Here is a 14,398-nt window from a genome sequence, read left to right as displayed (position 1 = left end):
GTGGAACAACATCAAGACGCACACCACAAATAGGAGGAGGAGCTCGGCCAAACACCTAACAGAAGTGTACGCGCCAATTATTTATTTATTTTTTTATTTTTACTTACGAACTCATTGGTGCTTTTATTAGTCAGCATAGGGAAAAACGGTAATTATCCTGATGTTCCAAGTGAAGAAATTTATTGATAAATAAATATTTCATTATTCGTTTTGACACATTTGTATTTAGAAACAAATACAATTTCAAAAAAAAAATCAGCTGCAACACGTTTGTTTAATACGAGGGTTGTTATTTTTATTTTTAGTGTTCTATGACACCATCGGACGTTTCCATTGGAAAGTTTGATATATTTTACTATAAAATCACTTAGAACGCTTTGATGCGTGAGCCATGTTAGGATTGTTTACAGTGGTTTTAAAAATGTGCAGTGCCAAAAAAAAAAATATTGAGCGTGATCATTTCCGAACGATTATTTTTCACAACTTTCGACGTGAATTTACAAGACAAACATCTTGCTGGGCGCGAAATAATTGAGAAAGATCCTTGGGAATTAGTATGCGGATCATCAATAAGATTTGCATGATCACTCTTTGGTAAAAAAGGTGAACTGTGTCTAACGCAATTAAAAAAAACGCCCTAGAAACGTGACTGGACAAAGGCTTCGAAAATTGGTTCGACCATTGCAAAAGTGTATTGATTGTTTGGCCAATGTTTTGAAAAACGATTTTTAAACCATCAATGTTCATTTTTCTATTGTAAATAGTAACTCTCGTATAAAAGAAAGGTGGATAAAAAGAAGATGCAAATACTGAGTTCAAATATGTATACTGGGGAACTTTATCTATGCATTGAATGTATTGGAAAATATGTAAAAAGTGTTTGAATTCTATGAATGCTCTAAGGTTTAAGTTTTTTGAATAATGTACGCACACACACATAACAATTAGATTTTGTGTTGTTGGCCTACCTGTTGTAGGTGCTCCATAGGTCCTGTGATGTGAATTATGTATTGAGCCGCCACTCAGCAGATTGTGTAGTAATGGTCGATGTGGTATGGCCAGTGGTTGGAGTTGATTATTCGCACCTGACCCTGAGAGTGGGCCGCTATGCTGTGGCAGGCCGTTTACGTGCTGCTGCTGCTGTTGCGCTTGCTGCTGTTGGTGTTGTGGTGAAAGTACAACGTTTTGTTCGGATTTTATGTGTATAACACTTGAAGATCCCGTATAAGTGGTACCCTGTTGTTGGTGGTGCTGTGATGGTTGCTGTTGTTGGTGTGGCTGCTGTTGCTGATGGTGATGATGCTGATGGTTTGTTAACAGTGGGCTTGGACTTGGTGATTGCTTTATGACTGGAATTTCAGTATCTAAATTAAAAGAAATATGAAAATAATTCAAGAAGAATAAGATATGTATTTTTGATATTTTCTGTAAGTTTTCTTATAAAATTACAACTTCATATGTATATGCAAGAATAAATTGAATGCAAAAATGCATAAATTTAAATTTTGGTATCGACTGCATTGACACTCACACAAAGAGCAGGCGATTAGAAATTAATTAATTCAGAAATAGATTTGCTATCTAACCGGTTTGATCGTGCATTTACTAAATAGCAATGGGTGGTGCTCACCTGGGCTGCGCCAACTATTATCGCGGGAGTTTCCCGAGTTGAGAAAAGGTTGAAGTTACGAGGAAATGCAAATTACTATGAGTAAATTGCGGGAAAATGCGACAACAAGAAACCCAGAATTCCATTGAAATTAGTTGCAATTAATATTAATCATTAAATTGAGATAGCTAAAGTGGTTTTAGTTTGGACGTCTCATATTCAGAAAAACTTTTTTTTTTTTTTTTTTTTTTTGTCGGGACAACTAGCAAGTGCAGCACTCAGACATTAATTGAGTCCATTGTACTACACTTGGATTCCCTTTTAATTTTCTTTAAATCTACCCGATCTCCGAAGAAATCTGAGTAGATCTTGTGGTGCCAAGGAGCCAAGATGGTCGCTTCTTAACACATCAGTGCCAAAGACCTCAAACCTGATTCGGGCGAAGGCGGGGCAGACACACAGGAAGTGATCCGCCGTCTCATCCTCCTCTTCACAAGCTGGGCAGAGTACACTGTCTGAGATGCCCAACCTTTCCATGTGCTTTGCCCACAGAAAGTGGCCCGTCATTAGTCCAACCAGCCGTCTGCACTCCCCTCTGCCTAATGACAGAAGGGTTTGCGACAGTCGATCGGACATGACAGGTAACATCAGTTTTGCCCATCTGCAGCCTCTCTCAGCCTGCCAAGCTCGCTTGTGGGTAGTAGTTACCCATTTGCTAACCGTGGCCGTGATGGCCGCAGAGGGGAGTGGCAAAGCGGGCTCTGGGCCAAAGAAATTGGCCTCAGAGCCCATCTTAGCTAAGGAGTCAGAGGTCTCGTTACCCGCGATACCCACGTGTCCCGGGACCCATGTTAGCATCAGGCTGTTATGTCTGCCGACATAGTTCAGCCTGGATTTACAGGACTTCACTACCCCTGATGTGGTTTGAGGGCTGTCTAAGGCCATAAGCGCAGCTTGGCTGTCGCTGCAGACACATATAGATCTGCCTCTCCATCGTTTTTCCACAACAAAGTTCATCGCTTCTTGAACTGCATACACCTCCGCTTGAAACACAGATGCATGCATTCCAAGAGCAAAGTGCAGTTTTGTCCCGCTGGATTCCACGTAGACCCCAGAGCCGGAGCCATGCTCGGTCCTGGAGCCATCCGTAAAAATGCGAAAACAGTGTTTGCCGGGCTCATTTTCTGAGTCTCCCCACAACTGAGCCTCTGGTAGCACTACACTGTATCTCTTTTCAAGTACGACTCTTGATGGCATTGAGTCAAGGGGCATGGAGAGAATCGTTGGATCGATGTCCATACCTTCTCTGTGTTCCAATGCCGGACAAGGGCCGTACCAGTTCCCACTGTGTTTCAGTCTGCAGATGGCCTTCAGGGCCTCTCCTCGGATGAAAGCATCAAGTGGTGGTAAACCAATCAGAGCATCTAGTGCCGGGCCTGAAGTAGTCGGAAAAGCTCCGGTGCAACAGATGGCCACAGTGCGTTGTAGTCTCGATAAGGTCCTCCTGACTTCCACTAGGGATAGTCTACTCATCCAGACCACTGATGCATAGGTGATAATGGGTCTTATCATAGCTGTGTAGATCCATAGGACCTTGCTAGGAGAGAGACCCCACGTTTTCCCAAAGACACCTTTGCACTGCCAGAAAGCTGTCAGCGCTTTGGATGCCTTTGTCTCAACGTGTGATTTCCATAGGAGCTTACTATCGAGGATTACTCCTAGATATTTAATTTCCTTGGATAGCTGGATTGTGACTCCTTTTAGCTTTGGCAGAACGATTCCGTCAAGCTTCCTCCTTCTGGTAAAGAGGACAATACCAGTCTTGGCGGGATTTGCCGACAGCCCGTTCGCACAGCACCAAGTGTCAATCCGATCCAGAGTTTTCTGCACTTTCCTGCAGATGTTCATAAGCGAAGAGCCTGTTACCAAACAAGCAACGTCGTCCGCATATGCTTGTGCGTAGACTCCCGAATCGTTTAAGGTGGTGAGTAGAGGATCGATTACCATGCACCAGAGCAACGGAGACAGCACACCGCCTTGGGGGCAGCCTCTGTTAACCCCAGATGACACCAGCAGATCTTCCTCTGCTCGCACCGAAACGATTCTTTGGGCCAGCATCGAACGAATCCAATTTACTAGCACCCGGTCTACGCCGTGCCTACTAGCAGAGTTACACATACTATCAAAAGTGGCATTATCAAACGCCCCCTCTATGTCTAAAAAGATACCCATAGCGTAGTCCCTCCTGTCGATGGCCAGCTCTATCCTTGCAACAAGGTTTTGCAGTGCCGACTCGCAGGATTTTCCACTCTGATAGGCATGCTGAAATAGAGACAGAGGGTGAGCCTTCAGCGACTTCTGACGTATGCGCAGTTCCACTAGTCGTTCGAGACTTTTCAGCATGAAAGAGGTCATGCTGATTGGTCTAAAGCTTTTGGGGCTGGTGTAGTCGTCTTTTCCAACCTTTGGGATGAAAGCGACCCTCACCATCCTCCAAGAGCGTGGTATGTAAGCCAGTGCCAGGCATGCCGAGAAGATTTTCTTCAGGGCTGCTGTCACGAACTCTGCACCCTCCTTCAGCATGGCAGGAAATATGCCATCTGGTCCGGGCGACTTGTAGTCGCCAAAAGATTTGATGGCAAATCGAATGGCGGCCACATTCACCACAGATCTGGCAACGAACCAGTCATGCCGAGAAGGTGTAGCAGCTCTGACAACTGCCTCTATCAATAAGGGCTGTTGCCGGCTGATGCTTATCTGATTACCAGGAAAGTGAGACTCCATCAGCAAGCTGAGTGTCTCACTTTTCCGCTCCGTGAAGGAGCCATCAGATTTCCTAAGTGACCCCAGCTTTGCCGTTGGGTCCCTTTTCAGGATCCTAACCAACTTCGCCGTGTCACTCAGAGATTCAATACCGCTGCAGAATTCCCTATATGAGGCTTTTTTCGATTCCCGAATAAGCCTCTTGTAGTTCTTCTGAACATCACGGTATCGCTCCCAGTCCTCTGCAAGGTTAGTCTTGAGGGCCCGGTTTAGGAGTTTTCTCGACTCACGCCTCAACATCTGGAGCTCTTGGTTCCACCAAGGAACGGGAGTCCGGCTCGGGAGAGGTCGAGTTGGACAGGCTGACTCAAAACAGTCGGTTAGGGCAGCGTTGAGTTTCTCAACAGCCGCCTCAATGGCCTGTTCTTTTCGAAGTCTTGGTGGCGCAACGTCAAGGTCCCGCAACGCCTCCCTAAACTTCTGCCAGTCTGTTTTTCTTGGGTTTCTAGAGGGCAATGGCATTTGTGCCTCCTCGCCACACTGAAACTCAATGTACCTGTGGTCCGAGCACGAATCTTCGGCAAGGACTCTCCAGTTCTTGATTGACCACCCAAGTTTTGAGTTTGATAGGGTTAGATCAATCACCTCCTGTCTTCTAGACGTTACAAACGTTGGCTGTGAGCCCTTGTTTTGTATGTCTAGGCAGGAGGACGCGATAAATTCGAATAGTCGAGAGCCCCGTCCATTGCACTTGCTGCTGCCCCAGATTGTATGCTGGGCATTAGCATCGCAACATAGGATGAGGCCCAGACTGCGCCGCTCACAGAACCTCACGAGACTAGTGGCCTTCCCGGGTGGTGGCCCTTCCAGAGCATCGTAAGGAAAGTAAGCAGATGCAATCACAAACTTCGACCATCCGCGTCTACCTCTATAACACACCTCAGCCGCTACCAGGTCTTGGCAACAGAATTGCTCAAGACCCGTCACAGTGAGATGGGATGATACTATAAGACCGGTCCTAGGTCTGCTAGAACTCCTGTCATATAGTAACGTGGCCCCTTTCAGCGCACTTAAGCCACAGAGACGGCCCCTAAAGACCCAGGGCTCTTGCACTGCTGTTATGTGGGGTAATGTGTGCAGCTGGGAAAGCCTTCTACTTAGTAGTGCAGTAGCGGCTTTGGAATGCTGCAAGTTAATTTGCGTCACCGTCAAGGGACGATAGCTACAGGAATCGTCCGAGTCAATCATTTGGGAAAGACATGAAAGCTGGCCGTCCCAAGGAAGAGACTCAGACGGTTCCCGTACCGTGAGCCCATGACATCAACACTGGCCTCGTCCACTCGCACCACAAGAGTAGCACCTTCCTTCCCGTCCCGGTTTTTACTCTTGGTGTACGAGACGACTCGCCAAAGCCTCGTGTTGATGCCCGGATTCTGGGCACGTAGACAGGATAGGACATCCGCCGTAGACAGGTCTGGATCCGGAATCCAGCAGATGGCCTTCCTGAGGGGTACACTCTCCTCGCTGTAGACTGCGAAGCGAGTGGTCCCCATGGGGGGCACGTTATTGACCGCGGTCCTGATCCACTCGAAGTTGGCCAGAGACGCGCACGTCACCTTTATGGTGCCGTCCTTTGTCTCATAGCCCTTCGCGTTGGCTTCCGGACCGGAGGCAATAACCCGACGCATCAGCTGGCTTTTGCAGTATTTGATTTCTGCATCCGTCAGCTGATGGTCGGGCCCCAGTTTTCCAACCACAGCCACAGGTCGTGGGCCAGCAGCCTTCTCGCTATAGGATGGCTTGGCCGCACCCTTGGATGTGCTTGGGCGAAGGTCCAGCTCCCGATCCTCCACTGACGAAGATTTCGCCGGGCAGACAGCTGTGCTGGACTTTTTGTCGAGGCGCCGATAGAGACGTGGCTCAGCAGAACCTTTTCCCGCCACATTGACTGGCGCCAAGACCGCGCTCGTACCTTGGGGGGTCGTGGCTCGGTCATTGGCGGCAACCGCAGGGCAGGGAGGTGTGCTGCTTTCAGCCGCCGTCTTTCTCCGCTTGCCTCGAGAGCGAGACAACTTGGGAGTGCCTGTGCCCACCGAAGACTCGGTAGCTTCCGTGGGTGTCACTTCCGCTGACCGAGGTCGTTTGGAAGACACAGACACAGAAGGGCCGGCAGAGCCACATGAGGATTTCTCCCGCATGAGCTCTGCAGAAAAACTTAGTTCACAAATTGTTGGTAGTACGATTTGATACTTGTTAAATTTTAAGGCAATTACCTTTTTCATGTACAACTTACTTTGAAGCACATCAGTTAAAATGAACTCAATTAACTTGTCTATGGTCAAGAAACTTCATGTGCCTTGGCACCTAATAGTGCAATAGAATACCTAAAAGCTACGCTCAGACAAGCCAAGTGGTGGGTCGAAACCAACAGCAATGTACGAGTATCTCCACTGTTGGTAGCGAGTCCACAATGACATTGACCCGGTTTGTTACCAGCCAACCAGCTCAACAACTAGCCAAGCAACTGTCAACTGAGTTTAAATTAGTAATAATAAAAATTTTTATTTTTCCCAAGTTGGCATACATACACATACACAAATTCATGCAAACATGTCAAACTGCACTGAGACCACTTTTTAAATTAAATGTAAATATTCAAGTGACGAAGAAAGGAAAAGCGCACAATGAAATGAAAATGAAATTGAAATTGCAATAATAACAAATAGTGAAAATACTAATGCAAAAGTGACTGCAGAGTACAGTACGAGCACAATTTATCACGGCTGGGGAACGAGTTACGCTTATGTATTTGTTGCTAACGTTTTTGCTTTCCCCAGTACTTGCAAAAAAAACAAATATCAGCATCAATAACTGCAGTAAATTATTATCTCCGCAAAAGCCGCAGCAGCGCACTGAAGTGCAGCGAAAATTAAAAGTAAAAGTGTATTTTCACTAATTTCTATCACTAGACACAGTGATTTAGCAATAATGCCAACAACAGTGAAACAAACTTCCCCCTTTCTTGCCCCACCTTGTCTGCCATCTAAATTCGCTTTCGTATGCAATTGCAATTCATAGCTGCAAACACTAACACACACTCACACACATACCCACAGACACACTCGAAGACCGCTGCATCAAGTGCGGCGTTTTGAATGAGAAGCATTGCACAGTGGGCTAGTGATGGATATTATTATTATTATGATTGGCTGTTAGTGCACTGCGACCTGAAAAGATCTATCGTGCAGTCATGTAGCCTACGCAAACAGCTTTAGGCTCTTAATAAATCCTAACACTGCTGTAGGCTTAATTTCTACCAGGAGCTTTGGATCTATAGCCCCATTTCCCAGGTAATTTAGTCTGCGTCGTGCCACGACTGGGCAGTCGCATAGAACATGTCCTGTCGTCTCTTGTGCCTCTTTGTCTACAACTATACAAGAATCGTTTCATATTGCACCTATCTTTTTCATGTGCTAATTTAGTTTACAATGCCCTCTTAGCAGTTCAGTGTAAAGTTTTATGTCCTTCCTTCTTAGGTTAAGGATTGCTTCTGCCTTTATCCGTTCTGGATTCGTCTGCCGCATGCCCGATAGGGCTCTTCAGTAATAGATTTGGCCTCGTTGTTCCTGCTCACGTAGAAAGGTACTTTTGCAGCTGTATAAGTATATGGATAAATAATTTAAAGTGGCAGATTCACCACAAAAACTGTAAAAGTCGTAGAGGTTCTGAAACGCAAGCGAATACATGTTTGTTTTCCACACGTAATTTAAAAAAAATTCTGAGATAAATTTCCTGTGAAGTCAAGGTGAAGGTATGTGATGTGGGAAGCAAAATTTTAAAGGACTTAATAGTTCTTAATATATTATATCATACTTATGCATACATAACTCCAAACACATATATTTACATCTGAGAACTCTGTTAATAAACATCGCAAAGTTAGTAGTAGTTATATACTTATTTCATATCACATATTTTTTATCTGAGGTATTGAGGCATGTTTTTGCAATGTGGTTTAATTTCTTGGGAATGGCTTGTTAGGGATGCGTTCGTGGAGGCGACACAAATTCATTCTGATTCGATCCACTGTGCAGCAATGCTGCCAATCGAGTTCGCGAATGCATGAAAGTGCAAGCGAACACCCGAGGAAGGAAATGGTTACAGCGAATGTGCAGCTCGGAACGGTTGACTCGTAGGCAGCTTGCAAGTCAACAGTAACATTCTTGCGAGGCAGTAGTGGCGAATATAAATGAATATAATATATATGTAGCTGGCGAGCGTCGCACGAGGATGTTGTGCAGCTGACGAGCCTCTGTCGCTCGTTGCAGCCGCTGCGTTGCATGGCGCTCGCACAAATTTGTAATTCTGCTGCAGTACATACGCATACACTCTCAGAAACTTGGCGCAGCAACGAGTATGTCATACAAAAGTGTGTATGTATGTTTGCCTATGCTTTTATATGCATCAATGATAGGAAAATATACCCCTATATACATACATTCAAACATACGAGTATACTTGTATGTAAAATGTTTATAGTAGGTGCATGCGGTGAACGACGAACGTGTGGCCACGAGAGAGGAAGAGAAATCAGGTCAAGGCTTGTCGGCATATGTAGTAGTCGTCGTTCACAATTTATGCTTTGTTGGTTGCATTATTGCATGTTGTTATTTTGCTTTTGGAAATTGCTACGCTGCTGCCTCTGTGCGTTTATACTATGCTTTTGTTGTTATTATAATTGCTGCTCGCATTGTTGTTCCCTCGTGTTAGCTAGTGTTTTCGACTTAGCTGAGATGGGTTGCTTCATAGGTGTTGTGCCGTTTAGGTGTGCGTATTTGTATATATGTAAGTGCCTACAAATACCTATAGTTTCCACTCCAACTTTACAAACAAAACCCGATAAAGAGCAGGCTGTATATGCTGTGTGTGAGTGTTTGTTGTCTACTAACTTGCGCTATAAGTTGTGCACTATTGCTTTTTAAGTTTTACTGGTTGAAGGCGGACCAGAGGGCAATGCAAATGCGATGCTTACTTATATATATATATAATTGGCGCGTACACCCTTTTTGGGTGTTTGGCCGAGCTCCTCCTCCTATTTGTGGTGTGCGTCTTGATGTTGTTCCCCAAATGGAGGGACCTACTGTTTCAAGCCGACTCCGAACGGCAGATATTTTCATGAGGAGCTTTTTCATGGCAGAAATACACTCGGAGGTTTGCCATTGCCTGCCGAGGCGCGACCGCTATTAGAAAAATGTTTTTCTTAATTTTGGTGTTTCACCGAGATTCGAACCAACGTTCTCTCTGTGAATTCCGAATGGTATCACGCACCAACCCAATTGGCTACGGCGGCCGCGATGTTTACTTACGCATTATACCTATATATATATATATATATTTATTGTTACTATTTACATACGTGCACAGATGTGGATTTAGTAAACTAAAAATTTCTTTTTATTGCTTAGCAGCAATAACGGAAAGCATAATCGGCTGCTATTGAAGTGAGTTACTAGCAAAGACGACGGCCGAGAGCGTTACAAAATTTTGGCGACTTACTGTTGGCATCTTTTCTAAAGTAAAATATGTATGTACATAAGATATCAACGAAATGGAAAGTTCTGTTTTTGCATAAAGTACAGAAAACAAATTCCTACTTTCTGCAAATAACGTACAAAAATTTTAGTAGAGGTGGACACTTTTAGACAACTGAATACAGAAATCGTTTATTGTGATAGCTTTAATAAAAAACTCAATATTGGAAGGGAAGAAAGGATAGATTGCTGAAAAGAAAGTGCTGCATGCTAACTAAGAAAATCCGTAGCTGGTTGATATTCCAACTTGAGAGCTGTTGAGTTTTAATAAAAAAGTAGGTGCCAAAATGTCAAAATCTCTAATCTAGTGAAAAGACGTAGTATATAAGTCGATGCTGGGATACTTCTCCTAAATCATCCTCCATCCAGCTACTGTTTAAGAGGCTTAATGTTGAGTTTCACCGCATGTATTATCATTGAAGGGTGTCCAGTAAGACGCTTCTTACTAACAATTCACCCACGATCAGAACGCCAAGCACGTATTTTCGCTGAACTCTAAGAGCTCATATAAGTTTGGAGTTGATAGCAATAAATCAAAAGAAGCTGCTTCCTATTAATTGTTTTCCCATCACCGTATGCTGGATATTAAAGAAAGCTTTTATTTTATGTATTTAAATTCTTTCTATAGAATTGTTTGGAAATATGAAGTGCACTCAAAAAAATACGGAAAATAATGGCATAAGGAAAGATAGAAAGCTAACCTATAGACATAAATAGAGTCTTCAAAGAAAAGTGATCTTATTTTAGTGTAAAATATATTTCAAATCTATACAAGTGAAATATACAAAACGATGTTTAACCTATTACAGAGGTCTACAAAATTCACTTGTTTTATATGGGACAAGTTTCCCAAGTATTTTTGTGCGGTCATCAAACTTAATACTCTGAGATGTTTGGAGTCGCTAATTACCCTTTGGGGATGAGTGTTCACATATAGCCTCCCAAGCCGATTTATCGTTCCGGACGCATGTCGGTATATATCCGCCCAAATAAGTTCGTAGCTACAAGGCTATCACGAGCCTGTCTGTCGTTCTGAGAGATAAGATACGCATAGATATAGCAAAAGCATCACGTTTTCATTCAAAGACATTAGGGGCTATTAGCGATGAATTCTTATTTTCCTTATAATGTAAACTTTCGTTGTGAGATGACGGTAAAGTCAGAACGAATTTCAGTTCTTCGATTCAGTCTCTCAGTGTCACTGCCAGAGGAAACAGCAGGCTTTTTATATATTTTATATTTTATCCTACGCATGATAGTGACAGTTCGGACGAATATTACTTTGAATCTGATAAAACGGAAGATGATGACATTAGTTCGTGGGAGTGAAATCCGTGCAATAAGGAATCCACTCAGGCATTTCAACATTAGCAGTCATAGCAGTTTGTTTATAATTATTTTTTGATTTTATGATTTTATTTTTCTTCTGTAAAATAAAGCCTTAGTTTTTATAACATTCAACGTATTTATTTTCTTTACTGCGCACTCCAATACCTCTCGTCCTCAGGGATGCTCGCCCATCGAGCGGCTCCGTCCCCAAAGGGTTAATATTCATGCTGTAATTTGAGTATAGATGAAAGTCTCTTGCACCTCAAGTTTTTGAGAAAAAATTGGTAAAAACACAGTAATTCATGTATTTTACCCCCAGAATCGTGTTTAGGATATGCAATTTTGTAGCCCACTCCAATTTGGTATTTTATTTTGCCATTTAAAGTGACTAAAACTTCACGTTTATTTTTGAAACTTTTCTTGTTGACTGTATTATGCATTTTCTTCTTAATAAAAAATGTTTGCAAATCAGCTCGATTAGCAAGCAATCTAATACACCAAAATTTAATGGGCTATGCAACTGTATGCATGAAATTTTTTCAAAGATTGTGATTAAAAGTTTGAAATTTTGTTGAATTTTTTGTTTTTTATATTCTAAAAGTTTGAAACTTTAAGTCATATGACTTTTGTTGTAGTATAAACTATATTCTTATAAGAGAAAAATTAATTTGTACAATTGATTTCTTCAAAAATGTTCCATGACAACCCAATTTTATTGGGGTACACTCTATGCTTTGCAAATCCCTTGTAAGGTGCATCGATTGTAGGAATTGCATAAATGCAACAGCATGAAGAATCAGTGTTTGTTTTTATTCTTTTCTTGTGACTTTGCAAATTTTCGAGACACATTTTGGCATATTTAAAGTTCTTTTCTACTGGTCAGTGATTAAATTCATCTTGACTTTTATTTACCCTGCATTACAAGGTTGGTCTGCTGGATGGTGTCTTTTTACAGACCAAGCAGGTTCTTAACCGTATGAGGTCCAAGCAGCACGAACGCGCTCTTCCCTGAGAATAATAAAATGTTACAAAGTGTAATTATGTGAATAGAAATAGTCCCTACCCGGTATCAAAGTGGGCTTTGTCCATTCACTTACTTGTTTTGTGAATAAGGAAATTTGTCGTTTGAGGAATGTGACAGGTGACTCATCAACTACTGTTGCACACTGAACTGAATTGCTGTATTTTTAGTTTAGTTTGCGGGACAGAGGCATCATTGGATTATACTTTTACTTTTTCGCAACTGCATTGATACGCAATGCAAAAGCAGTCGTTGAAGTGTTAAATGGAATCACATGAATCCGGAACTTTATTGTGAACAAATTATAGCGATCTTCTAGGTCATGTGAATGCTTGGAATACTCGCCGCGTAATCAGCATGATAAGGCCGGTTATGCATGCAAATGGTAATAAGGCAGAAATACCCTATGAACAGGAAGTACCAGGAATGTTTAAATAAAACAAAACAGAGTTAAATTCCTGGCAAATTTATTTTATCTCCTTCAAAATATGACCCGTCTGAAGCAACAAACATGTGCCAACATTTAAGACAGTCCTCCATGCACCACTGGTAGGCCGACGAAGGGGTGGCCTTCAGCTCCTTCGCCGCATTCTCTTTTATCTCCTTTATCGAATGAAATCTCCTTCCACGAAGTGGTAACTTCAACTTGGGAAACAAACAGAAATCGCACGGGGCCATATCAGGGGAATACAGTGCTTGCACGATAGTATTGACTTGGTGTTTGGTCAAATAATCCAGCACAATTTGGGCTCGGTGCGATGGCACGTACATCGTCTCTCAATCGCTTCAAAACGGATAAATAATTTTCTTTATTGACTGTCTGGCCCAATGGAAGGTACTCATGGTGCACTACGCTTTGGCAATCGAAGAAAACAACATGACATTCCCGGTACTTTTTTATCATAGGGTATATATTTTCCTTATTTTCTTCGGTTTTATTTGAAAAAGGTCTATACCTACTGTTCTTTGCGGGGCCATACTTTTTATCAAATTTCTTATCGATTCTGATCAAAACATAAACGGTTAAGGACAATAACAACCTGTTGATACAACTTTTGCAGAGTCATTTTCGTAAGTGTTGTGCAGATATTGATAATTCAACAAAGTTAGTTAACAAATTGGAAAGTCATCCGACAATTTGTTTGAACACTTCAATTATCTAAGGTGATTTGCGGGAAGTTAACTTTATTCCTATTTTTTCCGTTTTGATTTTTGATAATTTTTTTCCCCTGATGGTGTTGTGCATTATCTTCCATAGAAAGGAAGTTATAAAATTGCATACCAAAAATTCTTCTATTTCTAAAAATTTAATTAGATTGAAATTTTGATGAATCTTTGTGGATTTTTTAAATTCTTGTACATGAAATTTGCATTTCTACGATTTTTGTTATAAAGGGGGAATTTTTAGCTATCACCTTTTTAAAAAGTTCTTTAAACAGCTGACGCACGTTTCGTGTTTTGTTTCACTGTCAAACATTTTCAGTTTGGTCTATAATTTAACCATGAATCGTCTTACAAACAAACAACGGTTGCAAATCATTGAATTTTATTATAAAAATGCGTGTTCTGTTAGAAAGTTTAAAGTCGAAAAATTGTGTTCAGCGACGAAGCTCATTTTTGGATCAATGGGTACGTAAATAATCAGAATTGTCGATTTTGGAGTGAAGATCAGCCAGAAGAATTGCAAGAGCTACCAATATATCCAGAAAAGGTCGCAGTTTGGTTTATGGGCTGGAGGTATCATTGGACCGTACTTCTTCAATGATGCTGCGAATCGTAACGTAACTGTGAATGGTGAGCGCTACCCTGAAATGATATCCAACTTTTTTTGCCCAAAATGCAAGAGCTTGACTTGCATGTCATGTGGTTTCAGCAAGACGGTGCCACATGCCACACAGCACGCGTTACAATGGACTTGTTGAGAGGCAAGTTCGGTGAATATTTTCGGGATCTGCCAATTGGCTACCCAGATCGTGCGATATAACGTCTTTAAATTATTTTGTGTGGGGCTATGCTAAAGCTCATGTCTATTTAGACAAGCCTGCTTCAATTAACGCATTGAAAGACAACATTAAAGCATTTATT

The 14,398-nt window shown here is 42.2% G+C and overlaps 1 protein-coding gene across 8 annotated transcripts in view; it reads right to left on the bottom strand.

The window, feature by feature from the left end:
- Nucleotides 1-14,398, bottom strand: part of LOC129240221 (ecdysone-induced protein 74EF-like) — a 175,096-nt gene that overhangs the window by 14,175 nt on the left and 146,523 nt on the right. For all 8 annotated transcript variants that reach the window (XM_054875877.1, XM_054875875.1, XM_054875882.1 and 5 more), the window contains one exon: nucleotides 969-1,364. In XM_054875877.1, coding sequence (XP_054731852.1) covers nucleotides 969-1,364 — 396 coding nt within the window. The remainder of the gene's footprint in view (nucleotides 1-968; nucleotides 1,365-14,398) is intronic.

The sequence above is a fragment of the Anastrepha obliqua genome, chromosome 3, assembly GCF_027943255.1.
Source record: "Anastrepha obliqua isolate idAnaObli1 chromosome 3, idAnaObli1_1.0, whole genome shotgun sequence".
Lineage (NCBI taxonomy): Eukaryota > Metazoa > Arthropoda > Insecta > Diptera > Tephritidae > Anastrepha > Anastrepha obliqua.
This window is presented reverse-complemented; position numbering and strand designations above follow the sequence as displayed.